Below are 24925 nucleotides of genomic sequence, written 5' to 3'. Positions count from 1 at the left end.
AAAATTTAAATACCATTAATTAAAATTTTCCTTTATTAAATAATCATCAAACATAAAAACCCTTCTTCTGCCAGAGAAAAAAAGAAAGTACAAAGTTGGTAATCAGAGTTCGAACTTCACACCCACCGTCGTCTTCAATCCCTTCTTTTTTTTTTTTTTGGTCTTCTCGAAATTTTCTACGATCTCTCTGGTAGAGGAAGTCAGACTTCTGAATATCTACTCAGGTAATAAATTTTCTCCCTTCGTTCCTCCTCAATCAACGAGTTTTCTGAGCCAAACATCGAACTATTGCTACCACGGTTTTTCTCTGCCTTCCTTCTATCGGACATCTACTCTCCTTCTAAAATGTCTACTCTTGGGTCTTTGCAGATTGTGTTGGAATCTCCAAATATCCTGATTCGAGAAGATGGTAAAGTGCTCGAAGGGTTTATTTTTTTCTAGGGTTTTCTTTTTTTTCTGTGTTGATTCCGTCGTTTATTTTCTGTCTAATTGCTGAATTCTCTTCTAATTCCAGCTTCCTCTTTCGCTGCTTAAGACTGCTCAAGGGCATCCCATGGTAAGAGACTTCTACGGATCTCGGATATCTATATCTTCTGCAATCTTAAAGTTGTGTGCATATGAATATGCTTACTGGATTAACATGATACTGTGAAAGGATCGAAGTGAAATTGATACTGTTCTCGGGTTTTGCAAAGTCTCAGCTTCTGTGTCATAATAATAGATTTGGGGGTTTTAGTTAATATTGGTGTATGAGTATATTAATTAGACATTTTATCGGCCTTATGATATTTGTTCTTCCTTGTTTCTGTCGGTTTGGTAGCTTGTAGAGCTCAAGAATGGGGAGACATATAATGGGCACTTGGTGAATTGTGATACATGGATGAACATTCATCTGCGTGAAGTCATCTGTACATCAAAGGTTATACTGCTGCTCTCTCCTTTGTTGAAGGAATTGCCAGTTTTGTTTCTATTACATATGACTGACACTTAAATATGCCGTCACTTTTCTGTAGGATGGAGATAGGTTTTGGCGAATGCCTGAATGTTATATCCGAGGCAACACAATCAAGTATCTCCGAGTTCCAGATGAGGTATTTTTTTATTAATTTGTTTTAGTATATCATGTACATATATAGCTTAATAAGCTTTTTCCTCTTTGCTTTTTTTGTTTTTATCTTCTTTTTCTGGAGTGATGATTCTTAGCCAAATCAGATACGTGCTCCAAGAGGCACTTTGCTGGGTTTCTTGAGTTGAGTCACCATAATGATCTCCTTTGGAACCCTAATAGCTAATAGTGTGCCTCTTGTTGTAGTATGTCTTGGATGATACCACAGAGATGGGTAAAAGTCTGACCAGAATGTCGTTACACTTGTAAAAACTTCTCAGTGTCATGTACCTAAAGCATGAATCGCATAACATGGAATATTCTCTTTTCTTTCTCATTTCCTTTCGACCTTTATACTCAAATAGATTCTTTCCAACTTTTTACTCTAGGTGTCGAGAAGTGACTGTTAATTGGTGTCTCTAGTTTTGTGTCTCTTGCAATTTGAGAATCTTGATCACTTATGCTGCATCTGGAGGTGCTTCGAAATAGATTGAGCTAACATACATTGTTTTCTTCTCTCTTCAGGTGATTGATAAAGTACAGGAGGAGAAGACCCGCACAGGTATAGTTTTCTTATATCTTTATCATGAATTTGAAAGTCCCTCCTGTTCCTTTTGCTGATTTATGTTTTGAGATGTTAGTACTTAACAAGAATGCCTGAACTGTGGACTTGCTAAAAGACACTTAGGAGCCTTACATATCCCTGATAGATGATAATTGTAGTATCGAAAGCCTTTTTCTTCTGATCAATCCATGGGAACAATTTGAAGGGTATCTAATGGAATCATGTGAAAATCTTGGTCGTTGGTCTTCCTGAGTAGTATGAGGTTCAGGGATTATACAAAATAATGGAACTTTGTGGTGTTGTTTGGGATTATAGTTTAAAATTCAAGATGCTTCTGTTAAGTCTCAGAGCAATTCTTGAATATGTGCAGATAGAAAACCACCAGGGGTTGGAAGAGGAAGAGGGCGAGAAGGTCCAAAGGGTATGGGACGTGGTGGTATGGACGATGGAGCTGCCAGGGGCCGAGGCCGAGGAGGATCAATTGGAAAGATGGGTGGCAACAAAGGTAAATCTGTGCCAATACTTAATAGCTTGTAAGAAAAATCTCTATGTATATTGATTGTGGTTAAACTAAATTAGTATCTTGTGAATCAACAGTGGGAGGTCGAGGCCGTGGTTGATACCAACTATTTTAGATGTCTCTACTGGACTGAAGCTGCCGAGAATTTACCTTCCATGTCGCTGCACTCTTTATCGTTTTTATTACTTTGGGTTTGGGGTCTTCTATATATGTTTAAGGGGCTCTTGAGAGTGTTTTTCGATTCTCTCTAGTTTGTGCAATATTTGAATTTTATAATTTCTTGCAATTTGATGGTTGCTCTTTTCTTGTTGCCTTTCGTGCAACAAGAAATTTATCTGACACTAGGTTTCATAAACTTTTTACCCTTTTAGGGTAGCTGTGTTACGCATCTTCCGAATTCTGATGAAGAAAAACTGTAAAAATTATTATGTCCTTAGAAAAACGAGGAATCGCAGTGTTTCTCTTATACTGTATTTCAGTCTTTTCAGACACCAAAATTTCTCGGAAAAATTTAGTACTGTACATGGGTTTAAAAGTAAATCTGGAAAAAAAAATAGCAGGCCTCCTCAATTTGGAGCAAATTATGTAATTAACTTCTAAGATTTTTGCAATTTGCATTTCGAGAGGGTGTAAAAGACTCCTATTCGTTCAGATTTCTTTGAAGACAAGTTTTCTTAAGAATATGTATATTTTTTATATATATTAGATTTTTATCATTTTCTTTTGTTATTTATTTTCTATCGTCTTCTCCCCTTTTCACATAATCGCTCTGCTGAAACCCTTAAAATCTCCTCCTCTCTTCCCGGCGATCCCTCTCCGATTCGGCTAATTAAATGGCAACTCCGATGGTTGAAGACACCACAAGCTTCGAAGAGGATCAGCTCGCCTCTATGTCCACTGAAGATATCACTCGAGCTACTCGTCTCCTCGACAACGAGATTCGAATCCTCAAGGTTGGACCCATAACTCTCTCGATCTCCCTTTTGCTTGTTTCGCTTCTTCCTAACTACGCGATTGGCTCTTAGTACATAATTTTTGACGATTGCTTAAAATTCGAATAGCGTCCTGCTGAAATCTGAATTTGGCTTGTCGCGGTTACGGGTTTAGGGTTTGAGTTTAGTGCAATCTGAGACTGTGGGAGATGTAGTATACCGTTAATTTGATGTATCCCTTGTTGTGAATTTCTTGTGGTTAATCATCTCAAAGTTTAGATTTCTAGTACAGCAGTAATTGATTACATCGAAAGCTACTTCTATAGGCTGTGTTTGAAATCCGTTCTTTACTCTCTTTTGCTCATTGCTGATACTGTGTTTTTCTTTTGTGGGTTTAAAGGAAGACGCACAAAGAACAAATCTAGAATGCGATTCTTACAAGGAGAAGATAAAGGAGAATCAGGAGAAGATTAAACTCAACAAGCAGCTTCCTTACTTGGTTGGCAACATTGTGGAGGTATTCAACAACTCTTGATTCTAGCTTCTGTTATTTCCCTGGAGGGTTATTGTGCTTGTTTCGGATTTGGTTTGCTTTTGGATTTTGGTTCTTTCCTATAGAGTTTTCCCTATTGAGACTGTTCCTTGCGTTATGCCCTGTAATCTTTTTTGTTATTTATATCAGCTGAACTGTAACTGTTATGACATCATCTTATGATATTAGATCTTGGAGATGAATCCTGAAGATGATGCGGAGGAAGATGGCGCAAATATTGACCTTGACTCGCAACGGAAGGGAAAATGTGTTGTGTTGAAAACGTCTACACGACAGGTGAGCCTTCCATGTCCATTCTCCATATATATAATTTATACATGTTATTGTTCCTTTTCCCGTTTCATGTCTGAGCAAATCCTTTTGCTTCTTGATGTTGAGTGCAGACCATCTTTCTACCAGTTGTCGGCCTTGTGGATCCTGATAGTTTAAAACCCGGTGACTTGGTCGGAGTCAACAAAGATAGTTACCTCATTTTGGATACCTTGCCATCTGAGTATGACTCTAGGGTCAAAGCCATGGAGGTCGACGAAAAACCTACCGAAGATTACAATGACATAGGAGGACTGGAGAAGCAGGTAAGTTTCAACACTGTGTTTTATCTAGCGTATATTGGCCTTGCTTCTGTGTGTTGCGTAGCGAATATGATTATGTGTATTATCGAAACAGATCCAAGAGCTTGTAGAGGCAATTGTGCTCCCCATGACGCACAAGGAGCGTTTCGAAAAGCTAGGTGTTCGTCCACCAAAAGGAGTGCTCTTGTATGGTCCTCCAGGGACTGGTAAAACTCTAATGGCTCGTGCTTGTGCAGCACAGACCAATGCCACGTTCCTCAAATTGGCTGGCCCTCAGTTGGTCCAGGTATATACGAGTGTTATATTCAATCGCTTTTCCTTGAAAATTCATTACCTTATCTGAATAAAATATCTTAGTTCAATATATTTGGGGAGTTTCAAAATTCTTGAATTGAACAGAAACAGAATACTTAATTCAGCATAATAGTAATGATTTTGTGACATACGTGACTGTAAACAGATGTTCATTGGAGACGGAGCAAAACTTGTCCGTGATGCCTTTCAACTAGCAAAAGAGAAAGCTCCATGCATCATCTTCATAGATGAAATCGATGCAATTGGTACCAAGCGTTTTGACAGGTACAAATCTTTTGCTAATTCCAGCTATTTCTGCATTTCATCAGCAGCTCACTAATCACATTCTTTGGGTGAGAGTGCAGTGAAGTAAGCGGAGACAGGGAAGTGCAGAGAACTATGTTGGAGTTGCTCAATCAGCTTGATGGATTCAGTAGCGATGAACGTATTAAGGTGAGCGTCTTTATCTATTCTAGGCACGAGTTATACTCATCTGTTTATCGTTCCGCAAAGAAACAGTAACAACCTCTCAAAATTTTCAGGTGATTGCAGCCACTAACCGTGCAGATATTCTGGACCCAGCACTCATGCGTTCTGGTCGACTAGACCGAAAGATTGAGTTCCCACACCCAACTGAAGAAGCCAGAGCCAGAATCTTGCAGGTTTGTCTCTCACATTTTCCGAAAATGACCCTTGTTAACTAAAAAGCTCACATAACACAGCTAATTTAAACTGAATGAATCCAGATTCACTCGAGGAAGATGAATGTTCACCCAGACGTCAACTTTGAGGAGCTTGCCAGATCAACAGATGATTTCAATGGAGCTCAGCTGAAAGCAGTGTGTGTGGAGGCAGGCATGTTAGCTCTTCGCCGCGATGCCACAGAGGTAAGAAGATACAATTCTCTTAATGGTATTAAGCCTTATGATTGGTGCTTTGTCTGGATTCTAAAGGTTGGGTTCTCTGTTATTGTTGTTGTGTTTTCTCAGGTAAACCATGAGGACTTCAATGAAGGAATTATCCAAGTCCAGGCCAAGAAGAAAGCAAGCTTGAACTACTACGCCTAATATCTCCCCATCATTTATATTTCTCTTTGCCTTTTATCTTTGAATGTAGTTTTACTTTTACCTCCATTTCGTTTTGGATCTTTTCATATTTTCGAATCGAAAAACATTTAATTGTGCGTCTTGTTTTCCTTCTGGAAAAAAAATATGGAATTTAATATGATGTTGTTATAGTTCATGGTTTATTAATTATAATTTTCCTATCGTGTAGTTGTGTAACTTATGTTTGTTAGATTTTTTTAAAAGTATATTATAATCAATTTCTGTCCAATAAACGTATGATTCATTCATGAAAGTAATGTGTTATAAATTCTAAAACACTAGTTATGAGAACAATCTTTTGAATTCATGGGAGAAAATATGAAATTTTCTCTTTCCACAATTCAGGAGCATGTTGCATTTTTTGTTTGTTTGTCAGCAGAAGAAGTTGCATTAAAGTTGGTCAACCCTTATCAAAAATTAAAGCCTCCAAAATACTGTAGCTTTGAAGAAGATAAAAAAAAAAAACGAGAGAAATAGTCAGCACTTGATCTCCTTCAAGCCGTAGGCTAAGTAGAGAAAAGTAGGATCAGTGGCTCCCTCCTTGTAGTAAGCAAACACTAAGCTCCCTTCTTCCCCCATGCTCTCTCCCACAAAGCTGTCACATTCGTTTTACAAAATTCTCCAATTTAGAGAAAAAAAAATAGACATTTTTGACAAAACTAAGAAATTTGAAAAAGAAAAAGAAAAAAAGGAAAATAGAAGAGCTTACAATTGGAAGTCTTTGAGCTTTGACATCAAAAACTTGGTAGCACTCTCGATGTGTTTTTTGAACAGCTCTTGTTTTTCTGAGTCCAGCTTAGGGTTTAGTTGCTTTATGTATCTCTTCATGAACATCACAAACTGTTTCTTTTCGAACGATGGTTGCTCCTGCCAATCAATACCCAAAAGGTTATAAATCTCAAATCTACCCCAAGACTGTAATCGTAATTTTCTTATTTTTCTTGCGCAAAAAGAAAAGGAAGTTTTTAAAGAGGATAGTGATTTTTTTACCTGAAGCCTAAAAGTATCGATGATATCGACAACCTTCACAGCTTGATCATCGACTCCTTCGTCTTCTCCACCTTCTTCAGCTGATGGATTCGCACCAATGTCGAAATTCATCGCTCCTTTCACAACCCACTTGATGAACAAAAAACAATATAAATCAGTTTAATTTCAACGAAATTGATTGATAATAAAGATCAAAGCTATAGTCCAGAAATAGTACCTTTCCTTCAACTTCCCATAACATGCCGTTCTCGTTTCCTTGTAAGGGAAGGAATCAGACAGAAGCTCATCGCCTGTTTTTGTTCAAAACGACAGACAAAGTTTAGCTTCTTGCACAAGCAACATATACAAATCAAGTAATATGTTAAGTGACTACGAATGAGGTTTGATGATTACATGACTCAGGTGAAACCTAGAACCTAAACGCAAAATCAAAATCATGGATACTCATTGCGTATGCGATTCCCACACACACAAACTGAAAAACGAGAAACATCGTGTTATTTACCTGTAAGAAGATCCTGGTAAACCTACATGTTAGAAGAGAAAGAGAGAGAGAGAGAGAGAGAGAGAGAGAGAGAGAGAGAGAGAGAGAGAGAGAGAGAGAGAGAGAGAGAGAGAGAGAGAGAGATTTCTTATAGCTTGTTTTCTTTTTGGCTGATTTGATCAGTAAACTTAGAGATAGATTGAGATTTTTCTTGTTGGCGTCTATTTATAGAATTTATGGTGAGACGGTGTATTGACATTATCTGAGGCAAGTAGGATTCTTCTTTCCTTTTCTTTCTCGGCTTATGTCTTCTTTTTCCTTCAACAAAAAGGATATACAGTATTTTTGTTAATCAAAGAACAAAAAAGAAATTTTCCATTTTCGAATCAGAGCCGTTCCATACTTGCGGTTGCGGGTTTTGAAATCTTAACCGTTGATTTTTCTTAGTTAAATTCATCTCATTATTTCATTTTAACTTTTCGACAAAAAAAAAACATCGGAACGTTTGAAATTTGCGGTAGCATACATGTGACAAATTTAGTTCCTCAAGATGCTTTAATATTTAACTTGAAGACACTGACAGTTTAATTTTTTACTGCCTGTGTAATTGATAGCTTTTAACTTAGTTTTATGGCAGCAGAAGAATTTTATAGATCGCATAAACATCTTATATGTAGAACCTGTTTTATAGGAAAAGATTATCCAAAATCCTTTAAAAAAAAAAAGATTATCCGAACTATGTTAGTGGAATCGACAAAAACCAACTTTTTAGAAACAAAATTCCATAATCAGCTAGCTATAGAAAGAAAAACTGTTTCGGGTTAAAACGATTAAGTGTTAGTTTTACTGTCAAAAGGTAAAGAAAAGAGCGAAATTGGTAATTACCACGGGGAGCAGAGCTGCAAAAGTCGGCGCGAATAAACTTTTGGCATGTGGACGCAATAATTTGCTTGGGAACATCGTTGGACTCGCTAAAAACTTTGACCACTATTGACCCTTTTATGTATTTTAATAATTACTCACCGTAAAATTCCATGTAGAGATAGTACTAATTTTGACGACACTTAACAAAAATCTTTTTTTTTTGTATATGATATTACTACAATTTGAAGAAGAAAAATGATAACTACATTTCGTTACTAGTAGCAAAGGAAATTAAAAGTAGCAGAAAATGCGTTCATATCATAGTTTAAGATCTTGAAGTAGATATTGAACCCACAATATCTTTGCTATTAGCTGCACATAAATTGCCTAATGAGTAATGACGCATGGAATTATTTATTTACTGAAGATTTTAGAGATCATTGTTATTTACGAATTATCACGTCTACGAATACACGTCGTATTTGGTTTGCAAATTTCAGTACGTTTTAATTCACATCATCGCATGCAAGAGCGAGAAATAAAAAGTAAAATAGAAGACTTTCATTTATATGAAAACTGAATACACTGATAAATCAAAACGGTAAACGTGAACCGAACTGAATCGAACCGGACCTATGATAGAGTAATATCGAGTTTCAAGTAAGCGAGATAGTCGTTTGTGTGTAGTTTTAAAAATTCCAAAAAGTTGAAAATAAGTTATTAACCAATTAAGCCGCACACAATAGCGTTCAAACTAATTGAGCCGTATGAAATACATATAGTGTTTTTATGGCATAAAAATGGTTATATCTCTTACATGCCATATATAAGTCAAGGGAAAAGCTTATATATGAATTTGATTTGTTCATTTATTGTTTTTCATTTTCCTGCTATTCTTCATAATTTTGTTCTTTCTCTAGGAACAAAGAACTCGAACCTTTTTTTTTCAACAGCCTTAGTATCTAGAATTTGAACTTGTTTCTCCTTTAATTATTTTTATGTTTGTGAAAAATGTATTCTATATTATCAATATTCCTAAGCCCAGACAGAAAACCGAAATTTATAAAACAAAATCGAACATGAACAAAACCTACAGTCTGGTAGTTTTGTATTAATGTCTCCGTTATGGCGTTATTAGGATTTAAATCCAATAGAAAACATAGAAAATTAAAACAAGTCTTACATAATAACATATTATATTCAGATTTAAACTTAAGAACGTACAAATCGATTGAATTCAAGTTGATATTTGATAGTTATTCATTCTAACAATCGGAACAGAACCAAATCGAAATGAATCCCACAGTAAATTAAATTAAGAGAGCCAAAAATAGAAAGTGAAAGTACCAAGGTAGTAATTAATAAATGCAAAGGTGATCCAAAGAATTGTAATAAGAGAAATGAAAAAGGAAAGAAAGCTCGGGGAAGCAGCTGATGTCAAGTAGACAAATCCGTCAGAATAAATCTGAGCCGTCCATTATAAAAAAGTTTGGAGTCTTTGGACATCGGTCATTGCTTCTACCCGCAACCCAATCTTTTCTCACACAAAACATAACGCGAGAAAAGAAAAACAAATCTTCAGCGAGCGATTTTTTTCTTCTTCTTCTTCTTCTGGGTCTCTTGGTGGTGACGACGATCGGAGAGCGTTCACGGATTCAAGGGTTAAATTTATTCTGCTAAATTAATCGAATCGAAGCGTAAGGAATTGGGGGGAAGAGGGATTTCTGCTGTGATTATTCAACTCGAAAAAGGGGTTTTTGAGATTTGGGTTGTTTTGATTGGATTCTGGTTATGGGTTTAGGCAACAAGGTTAACAAATTCAATTTCGGTGATAATGATCTCGCCGACGAGGGTAGTGGCGCCGATGGCGATTCTCGCGACGAGGGAGATGGGTTTGGCTCGGTTGCGTGTTCGATTTGTCTCGAGACGGTGGCTAAAGACGGCGATCGAGCTTGGGCTAACCTTCAATGCGGCCACCAGTTCCATCTTGGTATTTTTTTTTATTCCTTCTCTTTTACGGTTTCTGGATATTGAAACGGTTGGATATGCTCTTTTGATTCGATTGAATGTGGTCTTGATTGTCTGAAAACTAAAGAATTTGCTCTAGATTTCGATTTGAATCATCCAGATCTACCATTGTTTTCATTCGATTTTTGAATTATGGACCTGTTATATTCTGGTTTGCGGCTACCATTGTTTGTAAAGATCATTGATGTGTATCGAGCTCTGAAACTATCGGTTCATGCTTGATTTACTCATGATCTGTTACGGAAATAGCATCAATGAGCTAAGAGCCTCATAATATTCGTCCCATTCGTGTTTCAACAGTAAATGCATTATGTACTCTTTACTAGTTAATATCGTTTACGAGGGAAGGATTAGCTCGCAAGTACATATGAGCCTTTTTCTTCTTAATCTTTGTTCACTGTATGACAATCTTGGATGTGTAGATAGGAGTATGTGTGTGTTTGTAATATTATTAGCCGACCAAATTTTCCTGGTAGATTAGGGATTATCCATATGAATTGATGCTAGAGAGCTTTCTAGCGAAATTTTGAGATATCCTCCAATATTTGGCGGTGTTAAATGCTTTACATTTGGTTTCTTATGTTGTTTCACAGAGCCATCTAACTTCACATCTGCTTCCTTTGTTCTTTTTAGATTGTATTGGTTCAGCTTTCAATGCAAAGGGCGTGATGCAATGCCCGAACTGCCGCAAAGTAGAAAAAGGCCAGTGGCTTTACGCAAACGGTTGCCGTTCATACCCTGAATTTAATGTCGAGGATTGGGTTCATGACGAAGATATTTATGATATCGGAGGATACTCTGAAATGGTAAGAAACTGGTAACCCTATCCGTCACAAGTCCTGTTGCTCAGCACATTACTTTACACTTTTCTGCCTCCCACGCTGAGTTTTTACTAGTAGAAGATTATTGTTCAATTTATTTAATTGCTTGAATTATGTTCCATGTCGAAAATGCTTGTGTTTATGTATCTTTGCAGTCTTTTGGAGTTCACTGGTGCCCATTTGGAAGCACAGCGCGTCTTCCTTCTTTCGAGTAAGTAATTACATCATATCCTTGTTCTGCTACTTTTGGCAGTCAAAAGTGGGATTTTCTTCCCTAAGTTACTGATGAAATCTCTCTTAAACTTTGTAGGGATGGAGAGTTTTCGCCGAGTTCATGTAAGTCATTTTTCTTCCCTGTACCTTATTAATACTCACTTTTTCTGGCATCTGGGTTTATTGACCTATTGAGTCTGACATCTTGGTACAGATCACGATCTCTTGGGCCAGCAAGGTTACTTCACAGAACCAGCAGCGCCAACAGCAGGTCACCCATGTCCATATGTAACCTACTTTGGTCCTGTTCATTCGTCCTCCTCAAGCACTGGCGGTGCTGCAGGCGTTTCAGACAGTTCAAGTTTCAGTAGTCACTGGAACACTGGCTCATCGGTGTCCAGTGAAGTCCCAACTCCTTATGGTTTCCCTGTGGACGCACACTATCACGGTTGGGATTATCACTCGCCTCCACCACCACCGCCACAGCACTTCTCTGCTTCTGGCGCTCACGTGGGCAGTCCAACTCAGCCCACGCCTCCACCAGCTGCTGCGAGGACTTCCCGAGCCAATGGCTCAGATGTAATCAGACCCAGACCGCCGCATTTCATGCGTCCATTTCATGGTCACAGGTACATATTTTCTGTCTTGACTTCAAAATTGAATTACCAAAGTGTTATATATATATATATATATATATGCTTGCTCTGATTTGTGAAAATTTGTGCAATGGCATAGATAAATATCCTGTGATTCTGCAGATTCCTTACCAATAAGACCTTCTACTAAGTATAAATGTTTTGTTTTGTTGGGGTTAAAGAAAATAAATGTATTGGTTTGGTTTTTGCAGTTCCAGTGGTAGAGCGGGGAGCTCGGTGGCATCTGTACCGAGGACACCGCCTTTTCCGGGAAGCAACGCTCGGACCAGAGACAGAATGCAAGCTCTTCAAGCCTATTACCAACAGTCTTCTGCACAGTCACACCAACCCGATTCGCCGATAGTCTCTCGTGGGCCTGTATTCTCTTCTGGCCGGAGGCCTGGTAGAGGACTAGCTTCTGGCATGGGATCAACCTCATCTTCTTCTTCGGAGCAGCCTGGCGGGAGCGGGTTTATCCGGTTTAACATATGGGAGAGAGATCCTTACATGCAATCGCAACAAGCCTACCCGGTTAACCAGATGGACAGAGAACCATCCATTTGGGCTTCTTCCTTCAATGAAGGTTCTGGAAGCTTCCATCAGAGGCATGGCGCCGGAGGATCTTCGTAAGAGTTGAGAGTCAGTAGCCGGCGTGATTCTCACCGGTCAGGCCCAGAGCCTAATGATACATTTTGGGGTCAAGTGACACCCCTTATTACATTTTTAATATTTTACATTTTTAATATTTATGTTTAAACATTTTGGAAAATATCGAAATGGTAGTATAAAGATTTATCTCACAAAGACTAAATTTTAAACCCCTAAGCTGCAATGGTGGTGGATGCTTGCTTGTTCTGTTTGCTGCTAGTGAGACTTTTTGTAGACATTTTTAGCCAGAATTTTTATGTATTGATGATAAACGCAGTTTGTGTATTCTATCATTCTTTTGAAGCTTGCACACGAGATGCTAATTGATAAGAGAGACGCACAAAAAAAATAAATCAATGGGGATTAATTGAACAACTAGCATTTGTTGGTGGTTACAAGAAAAATGAAAAATCTCACTTGTTGGTTACGGATGGGAAAATTTTATTATGATATGAAGTTTTGGGGCTGATTTGAGATTCAAGAAAAATATGGGGATGTTTGGATTAATTAGAGAAATATAAAGTAGGGCTACACGACCACTTTAAATGGGCAGAAACCCTAGACATTTGCTTCCGTCTTCTCTCGTTCAAGAGCCTAAAAGACGCCGCTCGTCTCTTCAGACAGTTCCACCTTCTAGGATTTGTTCAAGGTACGCTGTTTACTATCTCTCTTCTTCAGTGTGTTGCTCTTCAATTTATGATATAGATTCGATAGAGATATGTTCGCGAGATATGAAGATTGAATAGGAGCACGAATTTGTAGTTTCGCCTTTCTCTTGGTTCACCTCTTGTTTTGTCTGTTGATGAGAGTGTGTAATTGACGAAGTTAGATTAGAAAAAGTCTCCATTCTCATTTGCGATGCCGATTTCAACTGTGAATTTCTTAGGTTTTGAGTTAGTCTTTATCATTTCGAAAATGGCTTAAAATGTATGTAAATCAAAATAGGATTTTTGTTTACATGGTCAATTGATGGATTTGTTTTTGTTTGGATATGTAGAGAGAAGGGTTGAGAAATGAGTCGTGGAAGTGCAGCCGTTGCCAAGGGAAAGAAGAAGGGAGTTGCCTTCACCATTGATTGCTCCAAGCCTGTCGATGACAAGATCATGGAGATTGCTTCCCTCGAGAAGTTCCTTCAGGAGAGGATCAAAGTCGGTGGTAAAGCCGGTGCCCTCGGTGATTCCGTCACAATCACCCGTGACAAGAACAAGATCACCGTCACTGCTGATGGCCAATTCTCCAAGAGGTATTCCCATCAAATTCTCACTCGATAAGCTATTTTCACCAATCACCTTTCTACAATCCTGAAAGAAAGAAAGTGATTGTAGGATCAAAACTTATCTCAGATAGATTCTCTCACAAGTAGCAAGAGTGTTGATCGATTTGTGAGTTCAAGCAATCTTTAAGTATATAACTCTGTTCACTACTGTCTTCTTGTGTGTGTCTATCTTTCAGGTATCTGAAGTACTTGACAAAGAAGTACCTGAAGAAGCACAATGTGAGGGATTGGCTCAGAGTGATTGCAGCGAACAAGGACCGTAACCTCTATGAGTTGAGGTACTTCAACATCGCTGAGAACGAGGGAGAGGAAGAAGACTAGAAAAACCCTTTAAACCGGTTTTGCTTAGGACGATACTTCCTATTCCCTGTTTCTGTTGTTTTGGTTTCTGCTCTCTGTTCGAATACAATTTATTATCTTCGCCCTTCCGTTGTTTTTGACAGATCTTATTTAGTTTGGTTGAAGTTAACTCTTCTTCTTGGTTTCAGACAATTGTTTAAGGAAAATATATTTTGGTAAAAATCGTATGATTCTAGAATGTGTTAATGAAAGCCTTTATCGTAAATATATTTCTTGTTGATCAAAATCATCAAATATATTTCAGGTATGAGTATTCCCAAAATTGAGAGGATTTTAAATGTCGGTTACAATTTCCGTGTCTTTGAAATTGAAAACAAAAACCTTATTTTGTTATGAATAATTATTATTTGTAAAAAAAAAAGAACTCCCTTTCCTACTTAAACTGTGAAAAAAAACCTTCTTGGTTTCAGACAATTGTTTAAGAAAAATATATTTTGGTTAAAATCGTATGATTCTAGAATGTGTTAATATTGGTGAGGTAAATAATTCTTGTTGATCAAAATCATCAAAGATATTTCAGATATGATTCCCAAAACTGAGAGGATTTTAAATGTCGGTGAAAAAAAAGAACTTATTTTGTTATGTATTATTATTATTTCGTTTTTTTTAAAAAAAAAAGTCCCTTTCCTACGTAAACTGTGAAAATAATTCGCCCTGTTCGAGTTGAATTAGGAGCATGGAGATTTTTCTTATATATACCTGAACATATAACTCAATTTTATCATTGTTAAACTTTGGAAATACTAACAAAGGAAGAAGAATGGTGTACACAGAAAACTCTCGTCCTTCGTCTTCAACAACGCCACGCACTCTCGATCTCTTTCCCACCCAACCTGGAGATTTGGCACGTGTGGTTTCTTCTGCCGACGATAGAGTGGTCTCCCTCGCGCACTTGAGAAACAACTTAACGGAAGCAGCTGCAAGAAACATATTGACTCTGTCCACAATACCAAGATGGGTAATCAAGAAAACACTTACAAGAAGCGACGTCGCAAAGAGCCAAACACGCCTTCTTATACCAATGCAATCCGTGAATGAGCATATTCGGAAATACCTCATGAACGACAAGATCGGAATGATCGAAGACGAAGATAGTAAAGGCTGGATAGTCAATGTGTACGACACTGACACTCATTCTACTCATACGTTGTGCCTCAAGAAGTGGAATTCAACTGGAAGCTATGTGTTGAAGAAGAATTGGAGAAAAGATTTCGTTATAAGAAGGAATCTTCAAGAAGGCCATGAAATTGGAATCTTGTGGAATCCTACCGAGGAAAGGCTCAACTTTTGTGTGTTTCCTCCTCCTGACCATTGATTCCATGATTTTTTTTTTCCATAGATATCAATCATATAGTTTTCCTCCTAACCATTGATTCGATGATTTTGTTTTTCATAGATATCAATCATATAGTTTTCCTTTTTTTTCATTTATGTTTTCTTTTTAATTAGTCGAAACTCATATTATCAGAAGATTTTCTTGGCTCTTACGTTATTTTACTTTCTTACTTTTTTTTATTAACCGTCGATCAATCTATAACATTATTATATCTTCTTCTTTCCGATGCTGAAAATCCAAATAGCGAAATTTGCATAATTATTATTCTCGCCCAACATTTTTTTGAGTAGTTATCCACCAATAACTAATCGAGTTTTCATCTTAGATTTATTTATTATCGTAAACGTAATAAATGGGCCTAACCCATAAACAAACATTGGTAAACCAAAAGTAAACCGAACTAAGATCCTGTTATAGGGTTGATTCAATCATTCCGGTTTCTCTAATCCAAGACTGTTGTCTGAAGAGGCAAATAACTCTCGACTCCTTTAGCTTCAGCTTCCTGCTTATCAGCAACAGCCTTTGATAATCCAAACATCTGGACAAACCAAAGTAACAAGCTAGTATTAGCCAAAATTAGATTGATTTTATCTTACCAGATCGCTGAGGCTCAAGTGATGTGTTTAGGTACTAATCAATGAAGAAAGAGAGAACCTTCTTGATGGTCTTGTTGAAACAATTCTTGTGATCATCCATGGAGGCATTGATGAATTCATCGATGTGATCTTTCACGTCTTCTAGGAAATTGGCATCATCCTTTGCCTTCTTTCTACATGAAGACATGACCGGTTTTGGCGGGTTTTCAGCTTGAGTTTTCTGCGTCTCCATTTGTGTTGGTCCTTTAAAAGAAACATGAAAACTCTCTTAGAATAAAGATAGAATCCAAAAGCATAGAGCTCAAGAAGAGGCAATGAATAGATAATTCTCTAAGTATTCAGCTCTCAAACGGCCAAACAGAATTATACGAAGAATCCTGCACTTAACTGGTAAACAAAACTAACAGAAAAAAACAAACAATCCACACCAGATTAACGGTTCTAAAGTCTCTAATTTCAGAGATTCCTAATTGAAACCACGAATCCTCCAGCAATAGGCTATTCAATGTCAACTTTCTCAGCAATTGAACACACAACATTGCTACAAATTCTCCAACTTCCTTACTATATATCCAATTACATATCATTCCAAGGAACCGAACATTAAGTGAGATCATGAAACCCAGCAAACACAGAGGAACTATGCAATCACAATTCACATACATAAATGGTAACACATGTTATGTAAGCGAACGCGGATCGAGACAGCGAAAAAAAGTATCTAGAAACGCAGAAATCAAGCAAGCTTTAAGAGCTGAGACATAAACCCAGGTCGAGAAATGAGATTGAAAGACGGAAACAAGGAATAATCTGAGATTCAGAAATGGGAGAATCGGGAACACTCACCGACGACGGATGATTACGACGAAGTCTCGCTTGGCTCTCTCTCTCTCTCTGCTAAAACGTTTGCAACTGTTGGATTACTAAAGTGCCCCTAATGTTCTTCAAAACCCTAACAAACCCAAAAATGATCTCTTTTTTTTTCTCCTGCGAATTGTTCGTCACGGAGAAGCGGGTTTATCGACTCGTTCGTCTCTCTTCACTTTTGAAATTTAGCTTCGTAAGTGAAATAGATTGCAGTATCTTCTCCTCCTCTGCTATTCGCATTGTCTTGTCATGTCTTCTCTGATACTCCATGGGAAAAGGTGTAACTTGAGAATTATTTCAGTGAAGCTTATGCAAAATGCATCTGCTTTTTGCAATTCCTTCTCATCTGCGAGTGTTGTTGAATCATTGGGTTTAACTACGAAGCCTGCAGTATCGATCACAACCAAGGGAAATCCGGATCCCGTTCTGAGTCTGCTTACAAGCTATGGGTTCACAGATTCTCAGATCTCCAGGATTATTAGCACTTACCCACGATTGCTTACATTGGATGCTGAAAAATCCCTTCTTCCCAAGCTTCAAGCTTTGCAGTCAAGAGGAGCTTCAAGCTCCGAGCTGACAGAGATTGTTTCAAAGGTTCCGAAAATCTTGGGAAAGAGAGGGGCAAAATCTACTGGCTTATACTATGATTTCATCAAAGACATTATACACAACGACAAAGATGAAGAAGAAGAAGAAGAAGAAGAGGGTTATAAGAGTTCCAAGTGTGAAAAGATATGTTATTCTTTGCCAGTGGGTAAGAAGGGGAATAAAATCCGAAACGTATCGGCTTTGAGAGAATTGGGAGTGCCTCAACGGTTTTTATTCACATTGCTCATCTCCAAGAGCCAACCTGTGTGGGGGAAAGAAAAGTTTGAAGAATCCGTCAAGAAAGTGGTTGACATGGGTTTTGATCCGACCACCTCAAAGTTTGTCCAAGCTCTACACGTTGTCTACGAGATGAGTGAGAAAACGATACAAGACAAAGTCAATGTCTATAAAAGTTTAGGCTTTGCTGAGGAGGAAGTATGGGAAATATTCAACAAGTGGCCTTACTCTCTCAAGTTCTCGGAGAGGAAGATAACTCAGACGTTTGAAACCCTGAAGAAGTGTGGTCTGGTAGAAGAAGAGGTGCTATCAGTGTTGAAGAAGCGTCCAGAATGCATGCGTGCTTCAGAGGAGAAGATAGTAAACTGTGTCGAAACATTTCTCGGGCTCGGATTTAGCGGAGATGAGGTTGTGGCGATGGTCAAGTGTTTTCCTACTTGCTTCGGGTTATCTGCAGAGACGGTGAAGAAGAAGACTGAGTTTCTGGTGAAAGAGATGAATTGGTCACTAAAGGATGTGGCTGCGATTCCACCGGTGCTTGGATACAGCTTGGAGAAGAGGATTGTTCCGAGGTGTAATGTAATCAAAGCTCTCTTGTCGAAAGGACTGATCAGAGGAGGAAAAAGAAACCTTCCAATGTCGTCTGTTTTGACGAGTAGCAATAAGGTGTTTGTAAACAGGTTCGTGATGAAACATGGCAACTTGGTTCCTGAATTGATGGCTATCTTCACCGGAGACAAAAAGGGCACACACCACACCTCAACAACAATGAAGAACGTTGCGGCTTGAGTTGATTCTGGAATTGTTTCGTTTTTTCTGATCGTCGAACAGATTTGTGAAACTTTGTATGAGACTTTTAGGATGAAAGAAACCAAAAAGATTTTCATCTCTTTCTCTTTCCCTCCCATCATCCAGTTCCCTTTTAACCGATTGATGTTTGCTTTGGAATTTTATAACTCAGGTGACGTTATCAGCAGCAGATGCTAGTTATGATCGAGAGGGATGCGAGAAGATTGATTAGGGACATGAATTCAAACTCTTGAGCTTTGGTGACGCAACAATTGTAAATCAAACAGTTTTTACTGTACAGACGATTCAGAAAAGTAAGAGCCAAAACATGAAAGTCAATTCAATATGGAAAGATTAAGAAATGTGGTAATTTGATGATACAAGAAAACAAAAAGCAAAAGAGGAGAGACACTATAACTTAAACTAGGATGTAAAAAGAATAACCATAGATTAAAAAAAAAAACAGACCAAAAGGAGATGAAAATCTGCAGAAGCAAGGAATAGAGACGTTTCTGCAACTATACACAGAATATTTGGGTAATAACTTTTGTTTGCTCTGTCTCTCTTTTGTTTTTTTTTTTTTTTTTTACAAATGCTTCTTCGTTGATGCCCTAAGTAAAGTCGCCTTTGATCCATTGCAGTTTACCTACATCTGAAGAAATGCACAGGCCTAACTTGAGCTTTTGAAACGAAACTCAAGGGAAAGCTTTATTGAGTTTCAAGACTTCCCCATTTTCGGTACCTGGTAAAACAGAAAACGTGAAGAAATCCATGTGTTAAGTTATGCCGGAAACTTGCGAAAAGAAGAAAAGCTTGTCATTTCTCTAGCCACGTAATGTTCCTAGCTAACCAATTATATTATCAGAACAAGGGCCTCTTGGTCTTATATTCATTGGTGGAAACAAACCTTTTTGAGAGGATTACTGCTTGAAGCTGGGGCCGGTTTCAGAATCTCAAAAGAGCAAACAAGAGACTGGTCTACGCTCAATAATGCACCGGCATTGTCAAACTCTCCACCATAGTTTGGAGCAGAGAATATCGTGACTAATCTCCGTTTTGCGAAAAACTCGTACCCATCTTCCACTACCTGCAATTACATCCCTCGCTGATCAATATCTTGAGAGGTTCTAGCTCATAAAAGTACCTCAACTAATGTCTCTAAAGAACGAAAAATGAAGCAGAGAATTGGTTCTAAATTTGATCATTCTGTCTACCTGATGGCCTCGGCAAATGAGGTCAAGATCATTCTTATCCAAAAACTCAGCGACTACATCGGCTCCAAACGTGCAGGAGATACCTCGATCGCTATCAGACCATCCTTCACTCTTCTGGTCAGGATCAGACCAAAGTAAGTCACAAAGAAGACCATTGTCTGGAATCTCTGTAGGCCTCTGAATCTCTCGAATCTGATTCAGATTGTCCAATTCTGGTGACAAGCCGCCGTGCATACATAAGATCTTGTCGTCAATGAGAGCAGCCACAGGCAAACAATTGAAGCAGTCGGTGAAGATCTTCCAAAGCCGAACATTGAATCTCCGTTTGCATTCGTCATAGAAGCCGTAAATCCTGTTGATCTTAGCGTCTTCGTGGTTTCCTCTCAGGAGAAATACCTTGGATGGGTACCGGATCTTGTAAGCCAAGAGTAAACATATCGTTTCAAGACTTTGCTTGCCTCTATCGACGTAATCGCCGAGGAAGAGATAGTTTGCTGAAGGAGGATAGCCTCCGTATTCGAATAACCTTAAAAGGTCTTGGTACTGTCCATGAATATCACCTGTGATTACAGTTTCAAAAGCAAACCGTAAGCAACTCCACGAATAAGGCATCAACAGATTTACGAACCTTAACCCACATCAATAAATAAAAAAATCAAAACTTTTTCGAGGGTTATGCATTGGAAACAATATTACAGACAACAACAAAAAAAAAGTAAAAAATCAAAGTCCCCAATTACGCAGATGCTAAAATCTTCAAACACACGTTTTGACATGAAAATTAGAATAAATTTTCCCCCAATCTTTTATCATCAATCTAATCTTACATGCAAAATTCGTCAACTTTTAATCCCGATCGTGCAAACGACTCAAACCCAAATCACAACATTTTCACATCATCATCGTCCCTAAAAGAAGAGAGAGAGAGAGAGGGAGAGGAGAGAGAGACCGCAGATGCGAACGGGGGCATGGAGCTCGAGAAGATTGGGCTGAGAAAGGAAGATTTGTCTGGCGTTAACGCAGAGTTGACGGATCTCGATCTCCGAAAGCTGAACCTGTTTCCCTCCTTTGCCTTCCAACAATCTCCTTATTATATCATCCAACACACCCATCTCCATCATCCCTTCCATTGTCGTCATCATTCTTTCTCTGATCCCAAATTAACACACAAGGGTTTGCGCCAAATCAGGCCAGAAACAACGAGCCGTGTATGGTTTAAACGATTGATAGAGAGAATCAGAAAATCACAAGCTTTTTTCTTCCCGAGAAAATGCGGGAAACACAAAAGGGGGGGGGAGAGAAAGAAAGAGGCAAAATAGAGGGTCAAACAATGGAGGGAACCAGAAGAAATCTTCTCAGAGGAGGAGGGAAGTGGATCAAATGGGCAAGATTAGTATAGAACAAATCCGATTTAAAGATTGTAATTTTTTTTTTTAATTCAGAAGAGCAAAACAAAACTTTCGGCTTTAGAATATTGAGGGGAGAAAAAAAAAAACAGATGGTGCAGATAGGTCGTATTCTTCTCTCTCCTCCTGCCAGAAAATCGGAAATTTCCAACTCAGTTTTTTTTTTTTTAATAAGTAGTATTGAACTATTGATTAGGGTCCGTATTGATTATATATATATATAAGAATGAAGAAGACGGTCAATGTGTAGTAGGCATAGTTGGAACTAGAGATGCAACAAGTTTAAATTGGAACCATATCATAATAAGGTTACAGATGATAATCATATAAGATAAAAAAGAGAATGAAAACTATTAAAACACGGCTATGTTTTGGTTTATAAAATTATAAATGTAACCTCAAACACTTTCTACCAAATTACCAATATAAGCAAATAATGGATATTAGGTAGTCTTCTTGTATGTATCGAATGATAATTAATGGATCCAATGAACTTACACAAAAAAATATGATTGGATAGAAAGAACTACTACTGCAAATGATTTTCTTTTGTCCAGAGAGCTTAAAATGATTAGAAAGGCAAAAAATGGCTAGAAGACAGAGTAATTAGTGAAACCTTCAAAGGCAAGACTAAGGGTAGTGGGCGGTGATGGAAGAAGAATCCAGCCCAAATAAATCGAGACGTGGAGGATTCCCATTGGAACTGGTCAAAGTCAGTACAATAGTCTCCTCACATTTACATTCCTGTATTTGTTTTATGTATTTTAATATAGGTGATGCTTTGTTTAATTATTCAGGTAATTTGTTGTCGGGCAAAGAAACCGCGTCTTTTGAAAAGTTCGGTTTTATGGTTAGATAAGCACTTCTGTACGTGTGTGTGTACACATGTGAGATTAATACTCGGATTCGTGACATGGCTGCCCATAATCATAATAACTAAATGAAAAAAATCATTGTTTTCATTTTGATGAAGTAAATAGTAAGCTGGAGTAAATTCTCAAGTCTTAAGTAACCAGAGAAATAAAAGGGCCTCTTTCTTCCTCAAGCCTCAAGTCTGAACGTTTAAAATTCGATTGGGCTTTAGAGTTTTGGCCCGAAGTGGAAAAAAGAAACCCTAAAATTGAAGCGCGTTGTCACTAACTCACTATAAACCTTATATTCTTCTCAACTTCTCTTGAAGAAGCTTCGACGGCGGCACCACATCCCCGGACGCTACAATGGTACTTCCCGCTTTCTCTGTCTCTCCATCTTTGTTTCTGAATGTCTCTCCTGTTAAAATTTTCTCCATTTTTGAGTATTGTGTTGGATATTTATTATTCTGGATTGGGTTATTCTTTGTGACATTTTGAGTCTCGGGTTAGATTGTGAAACATCTCTTTATTCGTATTTTTTAGGTTGAATTTTGCTTCCAATGTTGGTTCTGAGATCAATTCGTCGTGTTTTGCAGGGTATTGATCTGATCGCTGGAGGTAAGAGCAAGAAGACCAAAAGGACAGCTCCAAAGTCCGATGATGTGTACCTTAAGCTTACTGTCAAGGTCAAATTTTTTAACAACGATCTTCTTCGTGCTTTGTTCTATTTCAATCGAAGAAGAGTGGTGATTCATACTGAATATGAGTTTTGGACCATTGTTTTGGATTTTTTCAGCTTTACCGGTTTTTGTTTAGGAGAACAAACAGCAAGTTCAACGGAGTGATATTGAAGAGGCTTTTCATGAGCAAAGTCAACAAAGCTCCACTTTCTCTATCTAGGCTCGTGGAATTCATGACGGGCAAGGTGCCATTTCGTTAAAACCCTCTCGCTCTCTGTACCTTTTTATTCAGTCCTAGATCATCATGATGAATCTGTTCCATTTCATTAGAACCAGTTTTTCAATCTGGGAAACTAAAGTGGTTACTGCTTATCCGAACTTAGTCCGCAACATTGAGCTGTCCGATGTTTGATAGGAGTTCTTTTTTCATGTTTTGCTACTATAGGAAGATAAGATTGCGGTCTTAGTTGGAACTATAACCGATGATTTGAGGGTACACGAGATTCCAGCTATCAAAGTTACTGCCCTGAGGTTCACAGAGAGAGCCAGAGCTCGCATTGAGAAAGCTGGTGGTGAATGCTTAACCTTCGACCAACTCGCTCTCAGAGCTCCATTGGGCCAAAACACGGTATTTCTCTTGACCAAATCGTTCTTCTTCATCTTTAACTTCGTGGGATAAAATGCATAAACTTTGCTTGTTCATATGTTATAGGTTCTTCTTAGAGGACCTAAGAACTCTCGTGAAGCTGTGAAGCATTTCGGTCCTGCTCCTGGTGTGCCACACAGTCACTCGAAGCCATATGTTCGGTCCACGGGAAGGAAATTCGAGAAAGCCAGAGGAAAGAGGAAGAGTCGTGGATTCAAGGTTTAAGATCATTGTCAGCGTCTTTGAACTTGATTTTGGAGTATTGTTGCTTCTTAATCCCTTTCGCGTAATTGGATATTTTGTTAGAGAATTGTGGTTTTTCGTTGCTTGGTTCAGACATAATGTTAAGTTTTGTTTTCTTCCTACTGAATTCATGGTGTGCTTTTTACGCATTGAGCTACACCATGATAAAAACATGATTCATATCTATTTTTATGTTTTTGTCATTGTGTGCTTTTCTTCGAAAAAGAACACGAGCTCCAAATTGATATACAGATACTGCAACGTGTTCAAGAAAATTCTTAATATGTCAAGATCAATTCTCCATCACATTCATTGTGTGTTTATTTATATAATCAAAATTTATTCATAATCTCGTCGGAACAACACATGCAAGAACCAGAATGTTTTTGATAGACAAACAAATCAGACAAAACCAAAAACCCTAAAAGCTTCTGTTGTTGTCCTTGTCCTGAAGCTTTTTGAAAAAGTCATTGATGTGAGCAGTGACCTCTTGAGGTTTCTCTTGGTTGGCGAAGTGACCAGCATCTTCAATCACAACTATCTCTTGAAGATTTGGAACATCTGCAGCAAACCCACCACCGTGAATGTACTCTTTAATCCCCGGTGTAGTGTAAACCATGTCGAAGTCACCAGTCATGAACTTTACCGGAACATGAATCTTAGCTCCAGTCCACGGTGCAGTGAGTTCCCAATTCCTGATATAAACCGATAACCAATGAACATAAACCCTAAAAGTACACATTGATATATACACAGTAAGAACTTACAGATCCATGGCTCTGTAGTAGTTTAATCCACCGGTAAATCCTGTCTTCTCGAATTTGGAGACGTAGAAATCAAGATCTTCCTTCGAAAACCATTTGGGAAATTCAACGTTTTCGCAGTTAGGGTTAGGATTTGCCCCAAAGGGATTATCCTTTGGTAAAATCGACGGACCGAGTTTCCTCCCTGTGAAAATGTTCCTCAGAACTCTTCTTGGATCTGCACATGCAATCTCTTCTTCAATTTTCCCCGGTTCCTGCAATTTCACATTTGTTAGAACAAATCAAAAGTCACATTGTGTCACATAATCAGACTGTTTCAGTCCAATGATCATTTTATTATACTGATCGTCTTTACTTGATTAAGTGCGTGTTTGGAGATAAAAAGAATAAGGTAAAGAAAGATCAAAATACAGAACCTGAAATCTACAAATGTAGTAATCATCTCCAAACACAGCCTTAAACCCTGCAACAGGCTTGACCTTAGGGTTTCTTGGTCTATACGGCACACTCAAACACACAAAGCCCTTGATCTTCTCCGGTCGAAACAAGCAGAGGAACCACCCGATAATGGCTCCCCAATCATGACCGACCAGAAAAACCTTCTCTTGATCTCCAGCAACACTGTCCAGAAGAGCCACGAGGTCACCAACGACGTTAAGACACGTGTACTCGGAGAAAGACTCCGGAGACTCTGAGTCTCCGTAGCCTCGGAGGTCTGGAGCTACGGCATGGTAACTTAGAG

At 38.3% G+C, this 24925-nt stretch overlaps 11 protein-coding genes and 1 non-coding gene across 13 annotated transcripts in view; 8 read left to right on the top strand and 4 right to left on the bottom strand.

Annotated features, from left to right (window-relative positions):
- The first annotated feature begins 64 nt into the window (after window positions 1-64).
- Window positions 65-2529, top strand: LOC18024028 (sm-like protein LSM4). Its single transcript, XM_006407999.2, has 8 exons — window positions 65-224; window positions 370-409; window positions 515-556; window positions 821-919; window positions 1014-1091; window positions 1631-1667; window positions 2041-2175; window positions 2268-2529. Exons 2-8 carry the CDS (start codon window positions 407-409, stop codon window positions 2288-2290), a joined length of 417 nt encoding a protein of 138 aa, XP_006408062.1. The 5' UTR covers window positions 65-224; window positions 370-406; the 3' UTR covers window positions 2291-2529.
- LOC112089046 lies at window positions 1185-1357 on the top strand. Its single transcript, XR_002900858.1, has one exon. It is a non-coding gene; the product is annotated as a small nucleolar RNA snoR127 (small nucleolar RNA).
- Window positions 2530-2926: 397 nt separating the features above from the next.
- Window positions 2927-5794, top strand: LOC18024027 (26S proteasome regulatory subunit 6A homolog A). The gene is made up of 10 exons (XM_006407998.2): window positions 2927-3143; window positions 3523-3639; window positions 3844-3951; window positions 4059-4250; window positions 4342-4533; window positions 4708-4826; window positions 4907-4994; window positions 5084-5203; window positions 5288-5428; window positions 5531-5794. Exons 1-10 carry the CDS (start codon window positions 3024-3026, stop codon window positions 5606-5608), a joined length of 1275 nt encoding a protein of 424 aa, XP_006408061.1. The 5' UTR covers window positions 2927-3023; the 3' UTR covers window positions 5609-5794.
- A 330-nt stretch (window positions 5795-6124) lies between these two features.
- Window positions 6125-7170, bottom strand: LOC18024026 (translationally controlled tumor protein 2). Its single transcript, XM_006407997.2, is given in 6 exon segments — window positions 6125-6242; window positions 6357-6514; window positions 6638-6766; window positions 6855-6889; window positions 6892-6927; window positions 7143-7170. Coding segments are annotated over 6 exon segments (504 nt in total).
- A 2328-nt stretch (window positions 7171-9498) lies between these two features.
- LOC18024025 (E3 ubiquitin-protein ligase RFI2) lies at window positions 9499-12602 on the top strand. The gene is made up of 6 exons (XM_006407996.2): window positions 9499-9975; window positions 10647-10819; window positions 10990-11045; window positions 11145-11170; window positions 11262-11676; window positions 11895-12602. The coding sequence occupies exons 1-6, from the start codon at window positions 9777-9779 to the stop codon at window positions 12310-12312; spliced, it is 1287 nt and encodes a 428-aa protein (XP_006408059.1). The 5' UTR covers window positions 9499-9776; the 3' UTR covers window positions 12313-12602.
- Window positions 12603-12877: 275 nt separating this feature from the next.
- LOC18024024 (60S ribosomal protein L22-2) lies at window positions 12878-14157 on the top strand. The gene is made up of 3 exons (XM_006407995.2): window positions 12878-12979; window positions 13328-13573; window positions 13783-14157. The coding sequence occupies exons 2-3, from the start codon at window positions 13344-13346 to the stop codon at window positions 13925-13927; spliced, it is 375 nt and encodes a 124-aa protein (XP_006408058.1). The 5' UTR covers window positions 12878-12979; window positions 13328-13343; the 3' UTR covers window positions 13928-14157.
- Window positions 14158-14726: 569 nt separating this feature from the next.
- Window positions 14727-15281, top strand: LOC18024023 (B3 domain-containing protein At2g33720). The gene has a single exon (XM_006407994.1). It carries the CDS (start codon window positions 14727-14729, stop codon window positions 15279-15281), a length of 555 nt encoding a protein of 184 aa, XP_006408057.1.
- Window positions 15282-15548: 267 nt separating this feature from the next.
- Window positions 15549-16849, bottom strand: LOC18024022. 2 transcript variants are annotated; one of them, XM_006407993.2, is made up of 3 exons: window positions 16745-16849; window positions 15957-16141; window positions 15549-15840 (listed from the first exon to the last, which is right to left on the bottom strand). In XM_006407993.2, the coding sequence occupies exons 2-3, from the start codon at window positions 16128-16130 to the stop codon at window positions 15745-15747; spliced, it is 270 nt and encodes an 89-aa protein (XP_006408056.1). In that variant the 5' UTR covers window positions 16131-16141; window positions 16745-16849; the 3' UTR covers window positions 15549-15744. The 2 variants fall into 2 exon arrangements, with proteins under 2 accessions (XP_006408056.1, XP_024015703.1); XM_024159935.1 differs by lacking the exon at window positions 16745-16849 and adding an exon at window positions 16562-16732 and having other exon boundaries at window positions 15614-15840.
- Window positions 16850-16894: 45 nt separating this feature from the next.
- On the top strand, window positions 16895-18480 carry LOC18024021. Its single transcript, XM_006407992.2, has one exon. It carries the CDS (start codon window positions 17015-17017, stop codon window positions 18377-18379), a length of 1365 nt encoding a protein of 454 aa, XP_006408055.1. The 5' UTR covers window positions 16895-17014; the 3' UTR covers window positions 18380-18480.
- A 230-nt stretch (window positions 18481-18710) lies between these two features.
- Window positions 18711-21142, bottom strand: LOC18023930 (serine/threonine-protein phosphatase PP1 isozyme 9). The gene is made up of 4 exons (XM_006407991.2): window positions 20543-21142; window positions 19594-20153; window positions 19287-19466; window positions 18711-19121 (listed from the first exon to the last, which is right to left on the bottom strand). The coding sequence occupies exons 1-4, from the start codon at window positions 20733-20735 to the stop codon at window positions 19098-19100; spliced, it is 957 nt and encodes a 318-aa protein (XP_006408054.1). The 5' UTR covers window positions 20736-21142; the 3' UTR covers window positions 18711-19097.
- Window positions 21143-22092: 950 nt separating this feature from the next.
- Window positions 22093-23644, top strand: LOC18023931 (60S ribosomal protein L18-2). The gene is made up of 5 exons (XM_006407989.2): window positions 22093-22219; window positions 22447-22536; window positions 22647-22775; window positions 22976-23158; window positions 23243-23644. Exons 1-5 carry the CDS (start codon window positions 22217-22219, stop codon window positions 23399-23401), a joined length of 564 nt encoding a protein of 187 aa, XP_006408052.1. The 5' UTR covers window positions 22093-22216; the 3' UTR covers window positions 23402-23644.
- A 134-nt stretch (window positions 23645-23778) lies between these two features.
- Window positions 23779-24925, bottom strand: part of LOC18023929 (epoxide hydrolase A) — a 1292-nt gene continuing 145 nt past the window's right edge. The window contains exons 1-3 of the mRNA XM_006407990.2: window positions 24600-24925; window positions 24187-24437; window positions 23779-24114 (exon numbers count right to left, since the gene is read on the bottom strand). The exon at window positions 24600-24925 is cut by the window's right edge and continues 145 nt beyond it. Of these exons, the coding sequence (XP_006408053.2) occupies window positions 23841-24114; window positions 24187-24437; window positions 24600-24925 (851 nt within the window). The 3' untranslated portion in view covers window positions 23779-23840. The remainder of the gene's footprint in view (window positions 24115-24186; window positions 24438-24599) is intronic.

Source organism: Eutrema salsugineum, unplaced genomic scaffold (genome assembly GCF_000478725.1).
Source record: "Eutrema salsugineum unplaced genomic scaffold, Eutsalg1_0 scaffold_13, whole genome shotgun sequence".
Taxonomy (NCBI): Eukaryota; Viridiplantae; Streptophyta; class Magnoliopsida; order Brassicales; family Brassicaceae; genus Eutrema; species Eutrema salsugineum.
Note: the sequence above shows the minus strand (reverse complement) of the source record. Positions and strands in the feature narration are given on the sequence as shown.